Below are 17,728 nucleotides of genomic sequence, written 5' to 3'. Positions count from 1 at the left end.
CAGATGTGCAATTATACAGCCTTACAACCAACAAGAATACATTAAACAGCTCATACAGCTTTAAAACCAGCTAACCAAACATGCTGGAACTCAGCTTAGTTTGCTAGGTAATGGAACTGGGCTTCCCTGGGGTTGCTAGGTAACTGAACTAGGCTTCCCTGGGGTTGCTAGGTAACGGAACTAGGCTTCCCTGGGGTTGCTAGGTAACGGAACTAGGCTTCCCTGGGGTTGCTAACAGCGCAGTGTCTGCTGATTTGGGACATTACATTTTGATGGTTTGTTAAACCTTTTCCAGAAAACCAAATAACATAAATTTATTGGTAAGAACCGGCTGGGTGGGTTTTTAAGTGCTTAGGTTGTTTTTAGAAGCAGTAGAAACCCAAATAGAAGTACAAAAATGAGCAAGATATGAGTTTTGCATAATAGATTCACATCTGCAACTCAGTGTAAGAAAAATGGCAGCCATTTTTATCAAAATCCACAAAGTTAGGTTATTCAAGCAGTACAAATTAGCAGGTAAAGTTGAATTTAAAGAGTGTTGGCTACAAACGCTTCAAGTTTACTCCAAAAATACACCATTCATTTGAAAAAATAGCCACTATCCGTCAGCCTCCCCCACCACCAGATACAACCAACTTCCAGATTGACAGTTTTTCCTTTCCCATCCAGAATTTCAGACATAATACCTCAAGTCTGGTGACGGGATTAAAAAACCTTTGATTTAAGGTATTCTGCCACCACATACACATTCAATGAGCACAGAGTTGATATTCAACATCCTATGCCTGCCACAGAAATCCAACAAACAGAAGCTGTTTGCAGAAACATGCTTTGGCTTGTTTCAGTGTCTGCCTCAGCGGTGACAGTAGAGTAAAACAAAACACTTTCCAGAAAGAGTCCAACATTGTTTCAGTGAGGTTTCCGTAGAGCAATAACTTTTGGATGAATGTGTGCTCTCCACCTTCCTCCGTCTCTTCTTCTTCTTCTCATCTGTTCTCCAAGGCCTTGCCTTCTCTTTTGGTGGCAATTTACAGCCATCCAGAAAATTAATTCTTTTGGATGCCCACATCACTGCACTCTATCACTCAGCTGCAAGTGATGTGTTACCAGGGACAATCCCACAATATCGGCCATAAAACTGCTCACAGGGCCCATATTAATGCAGTGGTGGACTGGTTCCAGCCTTCTGAAGGACAGAGCATGTCTGCGTCTTCAATTTAAACACTTCTTGGCTCGGCTTGCAGAAAACACTCTTTGTATCAATCAAGGCATGGTGAAACTTATTACTTTTTTAGTATTATGTGCAGGAAAGTGAAATGAGATTTTGCAAACACTTTTACCAAATCAGATGTCGTGCACAAACTGTCCATAACTGTGTTTTCATCTGTGCATTTTGAAGAATCGCATTAAAGAAGGTTGATGGAAATGGCAAAATCTGAAAAAACTTCCTAAAAAAAAAGTTGGCTACATTCGCTTAGATTTTCTGAAAAGGTTTTAATGCACGAAAGAGGAAATTGAAATACAAATGCTGAATAAGTTCTGATGCACCGATCCACTTTTTTCACTTTTGATACCGATGCAGATATCTGAGGGTTAGAAATGGCTAACACTGATCCAAATGGACTTAAAATGTATCTTATTTTTCAAAACACAGACATAAATGTACTTAATTACAAATCTATTTGATAACTCTGCACCAGTAGCGCTCACTTAAATACACCAATAGCTTCACAAGCTTAACAAATACAACTTTAATTTGTTCAGCCAATAACAGCCAATGTAAAATAAACAATAAATCAAAAATTTTTATCATGATAAGACATTTTTCACCATAAATGATAAACATTACAATAAAATTCCCACACCTAACGGCAAGGACTAATTTGCATTTTCTTTTTTGGGACATTTCTTAAAATTCGCTCAAAACTTGTGTTCCAATTGGATGGAAACCAGGCATATGACTGACAGAGTAACAGTTCTCTCAGCAGAGTAGAGAGAACTGTGTTTCCATTACAGATGTGCGCAAAACTTTGTCGATATTCAACTAATGTTAAGAAACACAATTAAAATCAATGTGCATCGGTCTGTTCACATATGTCATTTAAAAAACATGACATCCTCCTACCACTTCCTGTCGTCTTCTTTGTCTTTTCCCCCAGTACTACTTCTTTGTCTTTTCCCCCATGACTACTAACATCTACTACTAACATCCAGTTGTCCAGTTTTGCAAAATAAACCAATTTCTATATGGCTGACAAACCACTAGCGCAAAAATGTTTTATTGAAAAATTTGAGTTTTTCCCAGACTTGCCATGTTTCCATTTTCGTAATTACAATTTGCATAATTTCACGGTCAATGGAAACGCAGCTACTGAGGGTTCAGTCTTGGAATATTTTCTGCAGCACCAAAAGTGGCCCACGTTTTGGTTAGACTCCCATATTTATGATGAATTCCTCCCATGAGACACAAGAGAGTCACTCTGGAAAGCAAGATGAAGACAACATGGTCCAGTAATCATGCCTGCATGTATTTTTGAGAAGCGTTTCCAGTCAGCCGGAGTGAAAAGGACTGACTTTGATAAGGTCAACTGCAGGGACTCCCGATTGCCATACAGTTGTCCAGCTGTCATCAGCAGCTCTGCAGTTTTCACATGCATGCACACACAAGTCCTCACACAAAAACACCAACACACAAGCTTGACAGTAAAAGTGAGTTGGCAGACGGAAAAAGCCAGTAAATCCATTTATTGTGGTGGATATCGTCTAAATGGCAGCTTTAATTTAGCAGAGCTGTCGTGTTGAATTGTTCTCCGTCGGTCGCTCTATAAAATTCTCAGTCTGAAAATTAGCTGAAACATTCCAGGAATTTAGCCAAGCAGTTTTTGAGTGTTGTAAAGAGAGAGAGTTCAGTAATGGGTTCCAAAAAAACAAGAGAAAGACTTTCAAGTTGGGTGGCAGTTCTCATCAATCCATGACATGTTGAGCCACAGAGTAATGAGGTCAGAGCCCGGACGCTTAACCCAAACGTGTCGTATAAAGATGAACATTCCACTGAATAAATGATTAGTTTTGCACTCCACAATTCTGTAACTTAAGGGGAAATTACAGAATTGAATAAGTGCTAGTTTTGATACAATAAAAGTACACTGTAAAACATTTACAGGTGATTTAACTTAGAAAATGAAAGTCCACCTGCTGCCTTGAAAATGTAATTTAAGTCACAAGAAAATTGTTTTGGTTTTAAGTCATAAATTAAAGTTCATGAAGTTGATTTAACAACAAGACAAATTGTCTAAACATTGTTTTTTAACTTCATTAATCTTGAATTGTGAGTTTTAACTTAATGCTGCAATTTAAATCGAATAATTATTTCACAATATGCATGAAAACAAAACTGTCCTTACCCAGTTAAAGATGGGTAGAAACCCATCTTTAACTGGGTCCTCATATTATGTTATGAGTAAAATAATTACTTATTTTACTTTAGAATAATTTACATTCTTGTTTCAAACTGCATGAACTAAATTTCTGATCTGATGATGAATTTTATTAAACATCCCAATGAATTCAGCTCAGAAACATTTAGTGTGATCAGGACATTATCCTCAAGCTTTGCTAACTGAGAATTGCATTAAAATGAACATTTAATAAAACACCAGAGTCAGATCAACGTGACGCACTTCCACCTCAGGAGACAGAAACATGCCGCTAAGCATTCTGGGAAATAGCTCCCACTCCTGTCTTTCTCTTCTTTCAGTTTTTTTAGGTATATTACCTAAAAACTCAGTTGATTCAACTCTTGGAGGTTTGACTAAATGAATAACAAGTTAACACAACTTACTGCTGCTGTAAGTTTATCTTTCACAAACTCACATTTAGGTTCAAAATCTAAAACTGGATAAATTTATTTGACTTAAATAGTAAAAGATTGTAGACAACTAAATGTGGCTCATATGTTTTACAGTGTTGAGACTTGGTTGAAGGTTGACACTAAAGCTGCACATAGATCCAAAATTAACAGAAATATTTGGATCAAAGCACATTAAGCCTGACCAACATCTAAATCCTGCTACAAGCATTGCATTAGCATAGCTTAGCATAGGCAGAGAGTGAGAAAAAAGTAGTTTTGAGTTGTTCTTTAAGGGTTTTTCTACATTATTTTCCCTTTGCCGTGGCTCTAAATTAACTAAACTAGTAATACCTACATCTCCAGGTTTCATTCAGTTAACGGAGTTGTTCTACTGTGGCAGCTATGGACGGCTTGTAAAAGAATCGTCTTTCTGTCCTCCAGCATCGTGCACATGCGCAAAATTTCCAGATGTAAACACTAAGATGCAGGGGGGTCTTAGGAGGAAAAGCACAGTTTAATGCAGCTGATGAGCCGTTCTCAGCTTTTCTGGTTTAGCACGGAGCCTAAAGTCATTAACAAATAAGTTTATAACGTCCATGTCTGGAGCAGCAGCTGTAAAGGTGCCAGCAAATCCACCCATCTGCACTGCTTTCTCTTCGTTTTATTCTTTTCTTTGTGTGAACCTGACAGCAGACTTACAGGAAATTGACACAGCCGGTGCCCGGCGGCGGGGCGATCCAGACGAAACTGAAACTGGTGGAGGGCTGATGGCTAACATGAGAGGCCACAACACTGCAGACAAACTGGGTTCCAGCAAACTGGCGATCTGGTATCACACCTGGAATACAACAGAGAAGAAGAAGAGAGATTAACAGAAAGAGCAACAAGGAGATTCATAGGAGACGAAGTTAACCGACTAAACAAACCCCGTGTATGAAATTTAAACGCTTCGATAATATTTGGTTAGTTTTAAATACCCAATGAACCCAGTTTTATTATATTTACTTAGCTTTTCCACTCGTCAGTGATAATATTCTGTTATTTTTTACCTCACAAGTTTGTTTTTCATCTTTCTTTCTTTTTTTACATTCACCGTCTCTTCTCTTTGCTTCTACCCTCCGTCTCTCCCTCTTTTTTCCTCAAAATGTGTCTTTACACTTTGCTCTGTAATGGCGCTCTCATCAATGTGCGTCCTGGTTTGGCTTTGATTGCATAGCTGGAAAGACATCATGTCACACAGTCTTTCCTTGATATGGCAAAGGGCAAGGCCAGGGCACCACAAACGCGTCAATCAATCTTCAGACAGCCTGAACGGCTGAATAATTTACCGTCCCTAAACGAGACACCGAAGCTGTAGCAAAAACAACTCAGGTATATATATATATATATATATATATAGTTTAGGGTTTCTGATGCAGGAAGAAACAGTACTTTGAAAAAAAAAAACATAAGTCTTGAAGCTTTTCATCAAACAACTACAAACACCAGTGCAGGTTATTAGGATCTCATATGATAAACAAAGCAGAGCTTTTAAGTATATGGAAAAAAACATTTCTTTAAATAAAATCCTGAAAAGTGTGACATGTTGCTGTGAGGCAATGCTGCTCTGCAGGGAAACATGTCACTGAGATTATAGCCGCACGTCTTATTGTGAATGTTAACAGCTTTGCACATCTGGAGATTTTAAATTGTTCTTTTTTGCAGCAAAGTTCAAGTTCAGCTAGGTTGGACGTTGGAACAAGACATTTTGATTTGTGATATTCTCTTATAACAAGACAAGACTTGTACTTCTTCATAAATATTAAGGAATTATTGACTTAAAACAAGCTCCTATATTGTGCTGAACAGGTTTTAGTTTTTTTCTTATTTCATGTATACTAAGATATTTTCACTAGAAACTAGACAACGTACTTGGTAAGATTTTGTGTTTTTGCAGTGTGCAGATAAAGATGTTACTCTGTAGTGTAGCACAATTATTTACTACTTTGCTTTATTCACAAAAACCCTGTAAGACCAAATCAAATTTAAGGGGTTTAACATGATAACAAATGCAAAGGGTGTCAATAATTTTGCAAGGCTCTTGTACGCTGAAAGCTGCAGAACCTTCTCGTTGTCTTAATAAAATCTCACTTCACTGAAAATGTAATCAGCAGTGATTAATAACACTGAAGCTTTAATATCCTTAGAATCAATGTGCAGATCAATATGCACCGAGTGTGAGTGTGTGTCTGAAAACCAATTTTCCGAAACAGAAATATTTACACCCACTTTTGGCAGGAATAAAACTGACCTCTCGGTTGAGCATTTATAAACACTCCTAACGTTAGCAGTGTGTTAGTGTGTGAATGTGCTTGTTAATTTAATTGCTTTAAATTTCTGCTCTTGTGTTTGTGTGCCATGACACAAACAGACCTAGTTATCATTGCTGTTGGCGAAACAAACATGTTTGTACATTGTGCACCATTTATTAATTAGGATTTCTATTGAGTTTTTATGTTTTGGGTGGTTTTTTATAACATGAAAATAAAAAGGAATTCATTTTCAACTGCAAGTCAAGATGACAAATTAGTGACGCAATAACATTTACAACCTTTTCACAGGACATGTGTACATGCAGTGTGTGGTCCTAATGTGTCAGATTTATGAGGCAGAGAGCAAAAGCTGCCCTTAACCATGCTAACGAGGTGCTGGAGTGTAATGACAGAATGAGATGTAATCACCCAGTAATAGTGCGGCTGTTCTCCATTCACCTTGCCTTCAACCTCTCGGCTTAATGGTTGCAATTTATCGTAGGCATAACCCAACACATAAACATTCGAACAAGGGTTAAAGGAACTTTATATTGGAGTGAAGTCAGCCTTAGAAGCTGAACTGGAAGTGCTGGATTTTCCACATATGCCTCACAGACAATCCAAGACTTAATAAAAGAATTATAAGGAAATGCAGGTTAAACCGTGCTATGTGACTTATGTGAGGTACTTGCATTATCTGACTGAAACATTCCGAAAAGAGAAGTTTTACAATGTGTAAGGTGTCTTACACATTGTAAGGTGTAAGACACCTTACAATGTTGTAAGGTGTCTTACAACATTGGAATGTACTGAATTGCAAAAACACCAAATCTTAGCAGGTATTTTTGGCTAGTTTCTACTGCTTATGTCTTGGTACAATTGAAATAAAACTGACTTGCATATAATTTTTCAGCAATAGCTGCATTTTCATTTACCATTTGACTGCACAAATTGGAATTAGAAAAATAAATTTTCTTGACAGAAACATGCCAGTTTCTCTAAAAATCACGTTTTTTGATTAAATGATTTTGCTAAAAGTTTATTTTAGCTTTATCAAGATTGGTGTATTTCACAAAATTGCAATGGAAACAATTATTTTGGACAACACAGGTCATGTGATCAACAACCGAATATTACGACTGCTGGAAAAGAAAACAACAGGAAGTAGAAAAGAACTATGGCACGGCACGCTTTTTAATGACGTATCACAGGAACAAACTTATTCACATTTGATTGTGGGTTTTTTTGTTCTGTTTTGTTTTACATTAATTATCAACAGAGTTTTGCATACATTTGTAATGGAAACACAGCTGATGATTTGTCATTTTCAAATGGCCAACTGTTGCAATTCAGATCAGAGAACGTAAATACACTGCAAAAACATAAAATCTTACTAAATATTTTTGTGCAAATGTCTTAGTTTTCTTATTTCAAGGTAAACTTTGACATTTTTCGACAAGAAACAACAGCTTAGTCATTACTTCCTTAATATTGATGAAAAAGTACTACTACCTAGTACCTTTAGCATGAGAAAAATGTCTTTTGATAACTAAAATAATCAGTCAGTGGAACAAGTACCATTTCATCACTATAAAGGATTATTGCCTATATATTGCTTAAAGGTAACTTGTCAGTTAGTTTTGTCTTATTCCAAACCAACTAAGACAGTTGAACTAGAAACTAGACCAAAATTACTTGGTAATACTTTGTTTTTGCAGTACATTGAGTGATTAAAAAGCACCAATGTGGCTGTTGAGTCAAAAGAAGAGATGGAAATAATACTTCTGAAAAAATTATGAAAATGCAAAAAGGAAAAACATAAAACACAGAGCAAAATGCACATTTTAGAAGTTCTTCAGAGAAGTAAGTAAGCTAAAGGTCTGGTTTCAGGGAAGCAGGGAGGTGAAGATGAAAAGGCAGCCTGATGCACTTCAGGACACAGCAGCACTGGGACTTGACTCTGCTCATCGAATTTCTATTCCCACATGAAAAATATACCAAGGCGTAAAAATGCAAATAACAGTCCCTCTCTCCTTTCATGTCTGAGAGCGGAGAGTTAGAAGAAGAGCAGGAAGAAATCCCCATTATTCAGCCTGATCCAAATCCCAACTGTCCAGAGGAGCAACAGGGTTTAGTGAACTTGGACCGGAGAAAAACCTCCAACATTCCTGGTTCTGTCCAGAGAATAAGCAGAGAAATGCATAAGCTGTTTTGCAACTGTGAAATAAAATCTGGTGCAAAGCCCTCTCCATGCATATCAGCACCTGGGTTGCATCAGCTGAAAACATTTCTCTCTCCTTGTTTAAGTTTTCCTGGAATTTAACATTCTCAGCAGCCGAGATGCTTTTTCTCTTCCTTCCTCTTGATTTATCTTCCATCAATGTTGTGTCAACCTGGTCAAAATCTATCAGTGATTTAATCAAACAAAGAAACTTGATGCATTTTCGCTTTGAAAGCAGTTCCAGATGACAAGCAAACATTAAAATTACATGAATCTGATTGATTTTGTTGATACACAAACATAGTCGAAGGAAAAGAACTGAAGAATCCTTGATCTTATTAAGCAGATTTTACAGCCATTGTTCGCAGCCCACAAACATCTTATGACTCAGGATTGTCTGTCTGACTCAGTATTTCGAGTTTAAAGAAAACGAAATACTTTAAACATCTGAATGCGTTTTCTGTTCAGAGCATGTTGTTCCGAACAACATGCTCTGAACAACGTCTAATTTGCCGCAGTGTTTTCCATATAAACTCTTGCAAGTGCAGTGGGAAGAAATCAGATACAAAATCCAGTTCTTCCACTTTCACACAAAGGCTAAAGTAGTTCTTCATTAGATAAACAGCAACTTTTGCAAATTGTTTTATGAACCCAGTAATCTGTCGGTTAAACATTTTCCTCTGACTTTTCATTCTCATCGAAAAAGTCGCAACTTCTTCTGGCTGACCAGCTGCTGTGCCAGTTACTCAGCAGGTTGTTGCTAGGTAACCAAAGAGTAAGTGAGTTGCTAGGTAACCAAAGAGTGAGTGAGTTGCTAGGTAACCAAAGAGTGAGTGAGTTGCTAGGTAACCAAAGAGTGAGTGGGTTAGTTGATTTCACCAACCTTTCAGCTAGCTGTGAGAGGTTGAGCGGCTAAAGCCTTTCCTCTGCCTACATCCCCCAGAATGCTGTGCGGTTCTGGATCAGAGTTTAGTAAAATTATTGGATATTCTATAAGACGTATTATGTATCGATATTGAGGACATGTCTATCGCAATATATATGCTATTTTTCAGAAATATCTGGGTAGTGTGGACTTCGAAGGTTTCTCTGCTGTTATTAAAAAACATATTTTTTGCTCCTGAAAATTTTAATTTCCAGAAAGCAAGAACTAATCAGTATCCTGGACACCAGAACATTGAACAAAGACACTTGGGTTACATCCTACTCTGAGGGAAAGGGGATAGTCTGCTTTCACTTAGCCAGATTAGACATTTGTAGCTTGAATCGTGTGTCCAAACGTCTCCTAATGAATTGTCCACAGTAAAGGCTGTAAAGTGCTGTAGAGCATCTAGCGTCAGTCAAATGCGCAAATGCAAATACAAACACGAACACGCTCACACATGTAAACACATGCAAATCTTTCACATGCAGATTGGGCACTTATGAGCTGTCAGCAGTGATTAATGACAGGGGAAGATGACCTGCTAACTCCCACAATATAACTTGTTTTATTAATATGAAACCCCCCACCCCCTCCCCTACACACACACACACACACACACACACACACACACACACACACACGCGCACACACACGCAAGCGTGCTCACAAACAAACTGAGTCAAACACAGGAAATGGGTGTGTTAGCATATTAAATGACTAACAGTGGATGTAGGAGTATCATCCTGACATGAATCTTTGAAGCTCATTATGTGAATGTTTTTAAGTTCCCATAAAAGTGGAGGAGGAAATTGACTGCCCTTTGTTCATGTGTATTCAGTCTGGATATTTATCCATAAAAACTGTTGTTTTTTTGGTCAGTTATTTTTATGCATAACTAAAAATATTAAGAACTGATGTCTAAAACAGCTCAAGCAGAAACAGGTCATTTTTATTAGTTGTGTAGTCTTACAAAAAACAACAACACTGTAAAAACACACAATCTTACCAAGTATTTTACTGTAGTTTCTGGTGCAAATATCTCAGTACAAATTAAATGAGACAAAACTAACTTTTTAGGAATATATAGGAGCTTCTTTTTAAGTAAATAAACTGTTAATATTGATGAAAAAGTGCCAGTTCAACCGGCATATTATTTCCCTTTATACAAGTGAAAAAAACTCAGTGGAATAAGTAGTTGTTCATCAATATTAATTTAAATTAAGCTCCTTTTCTTGTTGAAAGATTACTTGCAAAATCGTTTTTTCTTATTTCAAGCATACTAAAATATATGCACTGGAAACTAAGCTAAAAATACTTGGTACATTTTTGTGTTTTTGCTGCAAAAGAGAAAATGAAGCCTTAAAATGTGTGCTTTTTTAATAATATACATCAACATTTTATTTGCAGTCTAATAGACTTTGTGGAGAAAAGCTCCAAAGCAAGTCAAATACATGGAGCGAGAAATCTCCTCGGTGCAGCAGATGGGCACTTGGTGGCTCAACCTGGCAGCGGCTGATCACTGTAGGACCAGCACGCTCTAACTGGCAATACAACGAACATTTCTGCTTTATGGTGTGAGGATTCAAAGGGCAACTTATTTAAACTTATGAGCACAGTTACCAAATCCATGCACACCATTTGACATCTGGTGAGCAGCAAATAGCTGCTTTATTTTCCTCTGAATCCATAAAATGTCCTTTAACTTTGTCTGGCTTGAGGGGCAATGGGAAGCCACCAGTCTGAGAGAACCATCTGTGTTTGGCTGGACTGTATCAATGCCTGCTAAATGGTTTTAAAAATGCTTTCAAGATCATTGTAAAATGTATCTTTATTGCCAGAGCTCTGTGTGACAGGAAAGCACATGATAAAATCAATTTGTGCTCCGAGAGACAAAAAGAGTTTGTTTGTTCCTTCCTTTAAGCTAAAAGTAAATTAGTGAACTTATCTGGCTTTACTTTACAGAATTAATTGACAAGATTATACAAGCTTAATGAAATTGCATCATTCCTGCAGAATAACACTGATAATACTGTAAACACGCGGCCTGATATGCTGACACAAACACAGAAAGGAGAACAATCAGAACGACGCTAACAAGGAGATTGCTTGGAGCGAAGGCCCACAATGCAGTGTAATCTGGCCACTTATATTGGATTCAACAGAGAAAAATGTAGATTATTTTAAAAAGATGAGGTTCGTGAAAATACACAGCAAAAACACAAAATCTTACCAAGTAATTTAGGTAAAATTTAGTATTTTTGCATTGTAAAATGGTAGAGAATCCTCTTTCCTACAGGATGTTGAGTTTACGCTGCTTATATGTATGTTCTCTCACACTGGAAGATAACAGCCGAATAACCAGATCCAATCTATAATTTTCCAGTTCAGACCTAAAAAGTCCAGCACCCAAAATAATTAGGAACACAAGAAGCCCAATATAGCGTCATATTCCACGCAGCAATTCTTAATACCCGTCATAAACTAACTGGAGCATTAACATGTGGTATTAAAACCCAGAGAATATATGGGAATCTGTCAAGGCGAGAATAATGGCTCCGTCAACATGTTTCAAGAGAAGGCCACACAATGGGGACATAAATGATACATCACAACAGTACTGACAGCCTGAGCAGGGACCCCCATACGCTTTGTGCTTGCTGAATGATCCCATGCAATGTGTGTTGCTGCGCGCCTCACATTGCGTTGCATTCACTCCTTCCTTCCAGCGCCGTCTGCAGCTGGTCAGCCGGACGACTGCGGGGGCTCGCAGCGCATGACAACCCCGCTCTGAGCCGCCATTGGCCAAAAAAGGGGATCCATCTCAGGAATTGCCAATCACGCTACCATGGAGACGGGTTGGAAACTTTGCGTTGATGGCAGGGGTCTGGCAACGCGCTGCCAGGAGGAAGCTGTGTGTTAATATGGGTGGCAAAAGATGCCAGTGGTCCGAGAGAAGTGGAGCGAGAAACTATGTGGGAAAATGAAAGGATGTTTGCCACATGAATGGATTAAAGGACTGGCATTAAAGGAACTTGTAAGGTTTAATGGATGGTGCTTTAAGCTCAAGTGCCTTGGCACTTTGGAGAATTTCTATTAAACTGAGGGACATTTGAGTTGGTATTACCCAAGAGTTTAAAAAAGATGACAACAAAACAAGCCTTTCAGGCAAGGAAGATGTGTTTTTATCTCCATAAATCATTAAATTGATACAAAAGATGAGAAAAAATGGCAATAAACCAGAGTTCTGCCAACTTTACAAACCAAAGAGCCGTTTGGTTGCACTAAGTCCTGCTAAGTAAAACTAGTTTAGACCCGCAAAAGTTACTTAACCTTTGCAAAGGGACAACTTGAAACTTTTTAATGCATATTTACAATTGACCATACAACTACGTCACTTAATCATTCAAAGCGCCATGATGGACGTCGGAAGTCAGGGAGAGGTCTTGAACAGAGCAACTGAAGTTGTTTCCGCCAGTTTATTCATGGCTTCTACTTGTTAGCATTGAGCTAATTTGTCCGTGAACGTAACTCGGCTGGTTGGGGCTCACAGACAGCGGGATTTATAAAAGTTGGAAATAGCTAGCTTAGAAATCGACCCATAACTGCTCCCTCCTGACGTGTTGATCAAATTACTGACTTTGCCTGAATTCACACCACATAATTTAAATCACTAAGTCATAAACAGCGTTTCCCCTTAAACCGGAGCAACATAAAAAACGTACAAAAGACGAGATGCTAACCAGTTTTTTCTATACATGTTAGGCTACATGACGGTGCGGCATTGTCTCCATGGTTACCAACGGTTAGACGCGTACCTTCTCCGTAATGCAATAATTAATATCTTTCTAAAAATATTTACTCGTAACATAAATGAACGTTGATCTTCTTACCTTTTAAAAAGTGTTCGCTGCAAATCCGCAGTTACACTGAGGGCTGCCAGTCATTATGATTGACGGCTGATATCCATCACCGCCATAACTTTCCTCATTAAAAGTTATCAAATAAAATGACAAGTTTGGTTTTCGTCCTTGTCCGTTTGTACGGCTGACTGCGCAGCATCCTGTGACCATTTTCACTGCGAAATCAACTAAATAAAAGCGACAGCAGGCTACCAGATGCGCAGGTTGTTGTGACGTCCGTCATGGCGGAGCGGGTTGAGTTTCGAAGAGAGTGACGTCACGTGCAAAGGGTCATAGTCATTTTAGAAGAACCACCATTTTATTTCTTTTATTTGTTTGTTTGTTTTGTTTTAAAACTAAGACAAAAATTCTTTACAAAAAGAATATCGATACATTGTGTTTTGATATTTATAGAAAATATTTTAAGGAAAGCACTTAGTTTTCAATGTAATGACTAGACAAACAAAAGTATCATACTTAGGCCATTCTGTTATTGAAATATAATGCAGCATTTATGGTTTTGCAAAAGCAAACTACTAAAATCTGCATTTCTTATAATAATTTTTTAAATAATTTTATTGGTTCGGCATTTTGTTAGCCAAATTATTAAAAGCTCTTTTGGAAACTCCAAAGAACCACTTGCAACTCTGGAGCCACAAGTTGAAGACTTCCTTCTGCAAACCTCCAACCAAACAAAATCCAGGAAATCATCTAAATTGCCAGGGTTGAATAAAATGCAGCACAGTCCTACATAAAACAGCAAAGATGATATGCATAAAGGGGACAGAAAACTTGTTCAAGATACATTTCTTTGATTTTTGTGTGCTTCAGTTACTAATGTTGCCAGGGGCAACTGCCCATATGGTTCATATCAAAAACTGCATCTGTGCCAAAGCACACCTTTTAGATTTAAACCACATTTTTTAAAGGAATGCCAGGAGAAAGTTGTTTTCATTCTGCAAAAACACAAAATCTTACCATGTATTTTTGTTTAGTTTCTAGTCCAAATATCTTAGTACACTTGAAATAAAAAAATGAATAACTTTCAAGTAACTTTAAAGCAAGATTTGGGAGCTTGTTTTAAGTCAATAATTCCTTAATATTGATTTAAAAATATGAATTCCACTGACAAATCATTTCACTTATAACATGTTAAAGAGGTGAAATAATGTGACAGTAGAACTATTACTTAAATATTAAGGAATTATTGATTTTAAACAAGCTCATATATCTTGCTGAAAAGTTCATTGTAAGTTAGTTTTGTCTTAATTTAAGTGTGTTTAGATATTTGCACTAGGAACTAGGTAAAATTTGTATTTTTACAGTGCAGATATACCATCAGAAGGGTATCTATCTATCTATCTATCTATCTATATATCTATCTATAGATTGTTGACAATTTCTGCAACATTTATGTAACCATTAACAGTAACTGTGTGTTTTATTCAGATGAAACTAAGATAAAAATAATAATAATTTTGGCAACAATGACTCCAGATGGTTCTCGTGATGAAAAATGATGAATACATAGGAAAACATTTCACATGCATATTCAAACCCAAAATCTGAATTTTAATGTCGTTTTGAAGAAACAGATGCAAATATGCATAAAAGTGAAACATGTTTATATTCATCCTAAGTTTGACTATAAGTGATTTAAACCAGCACATAATTTGTTTATCGAAAACAAACAAAAAAAACAAATGCTCGACTGAAATTTTAATTGTGCTTTAAGCTTTTATAAAACTCGAATTAGGCAAGAGATTAAGCAGAACGTTTATTATATACATGCTGAAGATGAAGCACTGCTGAAAGGCGTGACTGCAGAAATATTTCTGAAACTGCTGAGTGAGGCCCGGGAGAAGGGCCCACTGGAGGACGGCCAGCTTCGTGCCTGCAGACAAGCCGACAAAACTGGGCGGCAAAGTCAAAAAACTAATCTTCCCCATCCCTGACATCCTCCCGTTCTTCTTGAGCAAGAGTTTCTTCCTCTCGTTATCCATCCACACATCAATCCGAGAGCGAAGCCCGTGAGCAGCTGCGTCCTGTGGGTGTGTGTCATTGTGGCTTGGCATGCGCGCAGCCACAGCTTTACCGGCAGGCGCCTTGGCTAATTTGATTTTTAATTCAACAGGACTCCTCAGCTAATAGTTTGAGTTGGAGATTAATTAATCTGATATGACTTGTGCTAATTTCTTCCACCCGCCACCCTGCTCTTCACCCGTCGATGCAGCAAACAAACAAACTGCGTATGAAAGACAGAGACCTGGGGCGACAGGTGAGGAGTCAGTGGAAAGCCCTGGGACAGCGTCGTACAATGGCTGTGAAGGGTGTGTACACCCATTGTGTGCGTTTCTGAATGTGTTTATGACGGGGGTTGGAGTTGCGCCTGGTCTGACCGAGAGGCGCTGGGAGGCAGTGGAATAATCACGGCGACAGACCGGCTCTCATAAGGAGGGAAAAACAAGGAGAAGGTCAAAAACTTTCCTCTGCCAGAATATGGGTCAGAGAGGATCTGGGTGAGTTTTGAGAAACTCTCCCCTGCAAATAAAACATGAAAAGGTGATAGTTTAAATTCAGATAGGGATTTATTTAAACTGTTGTTGTTAGTCATTTTTTGTCATCACTTTCTCTGGCTATTGCTTAAAACTGAAAAAATTTAATATTAAGTTTTTTTTAAAGAAAACTAAAATTAGAAAATAATGAAAAATATTTTCAAAGGTCACCTATTATGCTGAATTGAACAGGTTAGAATTGATCTTCTAACCTGTTCAAAACATGTTCTTTAAATTTTTTGCACAAAATCATTCATAGATATTATTATGCATATTTTAAGGTCCAATCAGAATGAGCTGTTTTAGAGAGTCTTATTACCAATAAGCTGCTGCTGACCACGCCCATCAACTCAACGTTTACACTCACATAAAAATGGCTCCAAAACATGCACAATTATACAACTGTGCATCCATGAAAAGCAGAAGTGGTGCTTCCTGCACAACCGACAAGAATCCAGCAGGTGGTTTCTGGATAGCAAGTCAACATCAAAACACTTGTCTTTTCCAGCAGCCATTGTACAGCGCATACAGCGGTAAAACCTGCTGACCAAATGTTCTGGAAGTTCAGGTTGGGTTGGTAACACGTTGAAGGTAACGGGCTGGGCTTCGCTGGGCTTCACTGGGGTTGCTAGGTAACATGACAGTGCTCTTCAAATGCTACTTACCAACTGGGATGTTTTTGGGAACTTATTGCTGAAACTAAAAAAGTAACGGCTGGATGCTTAGCTGTTTTTGGAAGCAGCAGAGACCCAAACGGAAGTATAAAAATGTCCAAAAGGTTTGGAGGTAGGAAAAAGTCTGATGAAAAAAAGTGTCATTCCGTTAAAGAAAAATATGAATCAACAAAAGACCAATAAAATGTAAAACAAGGAGATGCTTTAATAACTTAACACTGTCTTTTTTTCTTCTTAGCCAAAATAAATGAGCAACTTAACCTCACTTTTTTCTTCCACACAACTTTCATGTCTATGTGGCCTACCTTCAACGTGTCCATGTCAATGACATTTCTTCCTTATTCATCTAATGTATCCAAGATTTTCTGATTAACCGAATTTCATAATTACTAGTTATTAATGATCAAAATTATCAAAAATGTATTAATTTCTATGCACTTGCCTGTCATGAAACTAAATAGCAGATCAGGTTCATCACAGAAACTTTTAGCAAAAGGTACAATCAGGGACTTATGTGGAGAAATCCTCCTGCGAACAGAATCACGGAGCACTTAAACTGTTTAAAAGTGGGTAGACTTAAGAGAGCAGCTCAGTTGGCAAGCACGAATTTGTAAAATCACACGTACGGTTTGCCTCAGGAACCCACACACTTGCAAGGTGCCTGTGGAAGCACAGAATTTAAAAAGTTTTACATCACCAAACAACAAAGATCCATTTCAAAGTCAGCTTCCCTCAGTGTTGAAATGATGCAAACCCACTGGTGTTCACAGAAATGTGTCGAAACGGGCGGCGTTTTCAGTCGATGCTCTCCCCGTCTTTCTTCCATCCATATTTCTCTCCCGTTCTCTTTGACATGTAACCAGCCTCTCCGCACGGTTAGAAAATAACTTAGCTCTGCTCGAAAGAGACCACACATGGGAGAAACAACCTACGCCTGCTGCTCTCTCCTGCAGCATAAAAAAAATAAAAATAAAAAAGTGCCCAACAGCTCACAGGCTGCTTTGAAATCTCTATCACAGTGAGTTTGGCTCCCGCCTTTCCGCTTCTGCTTTCTCGGTTACCCTGAACCTCCTTACCATACATTTAGATGCAAAAAAATACAGCAAGAAAAGGACAAAGCCCAGCATGAGCATACAAATTTATGTGGGGTCAAAGCTTTAAAAATGCATGAAAAACACCAACATTCACACACACACAAAATCTTACCAAGTTTACAGTGCAAATGTCTTTATTCACTTGAAATAACCCAACTTAAAAGAAACTTTTCAGCAAGATATAAAAGCTTTATTTGTGTGAATAAGTCCTTTATATTG

General features: G+C 37.9%; 1 protein-coding gene across 5 annotated transcripts in view; it reads right to left on the bottom strand.

Moving 5' to 3' along the window:
• Positions 1 to 17,728, bottom strand: part of reln (reelin) — a 155,720-nt gene that overhangs the window by 93,034 nt on the left and 44,958 nt on the right. For all 5 annotated transcript variants that reach the window (XM_008411936.3, XM_017305227.2, XM_008411934.3 and 2 more), the window contains exon 3: positions 4,550 to 4,688. In XM_008411936.3, the coding sequence (XP_008410158.1) occupies positions 4,550 to 4,688 (139 nt within the window). The remainder of the gene's footprint in view (positions 1 to 4,549; positions 4,689 to 17,728) is intronic.

Source organism: Poecilia reticulata, chromosome 6, assembly GCF_904066995.2.
Source record: "Poecilia reticulata chromosome 6, P_reticulata-male-v2, whole genome shotgun sequence".
NCBI classification, from domain to species: Eukaryota; Metazoa; Chordata; class Actinopteri; order Cyprinodontiformes; family Poeciliidae; genus Poecilia; species Poecilia reticulata.
The sequence above is the reverse complement of the archived record's forward strand: the minus strand, read 5'-3'. Positions and strand labels throughout refer to the sequence as shown.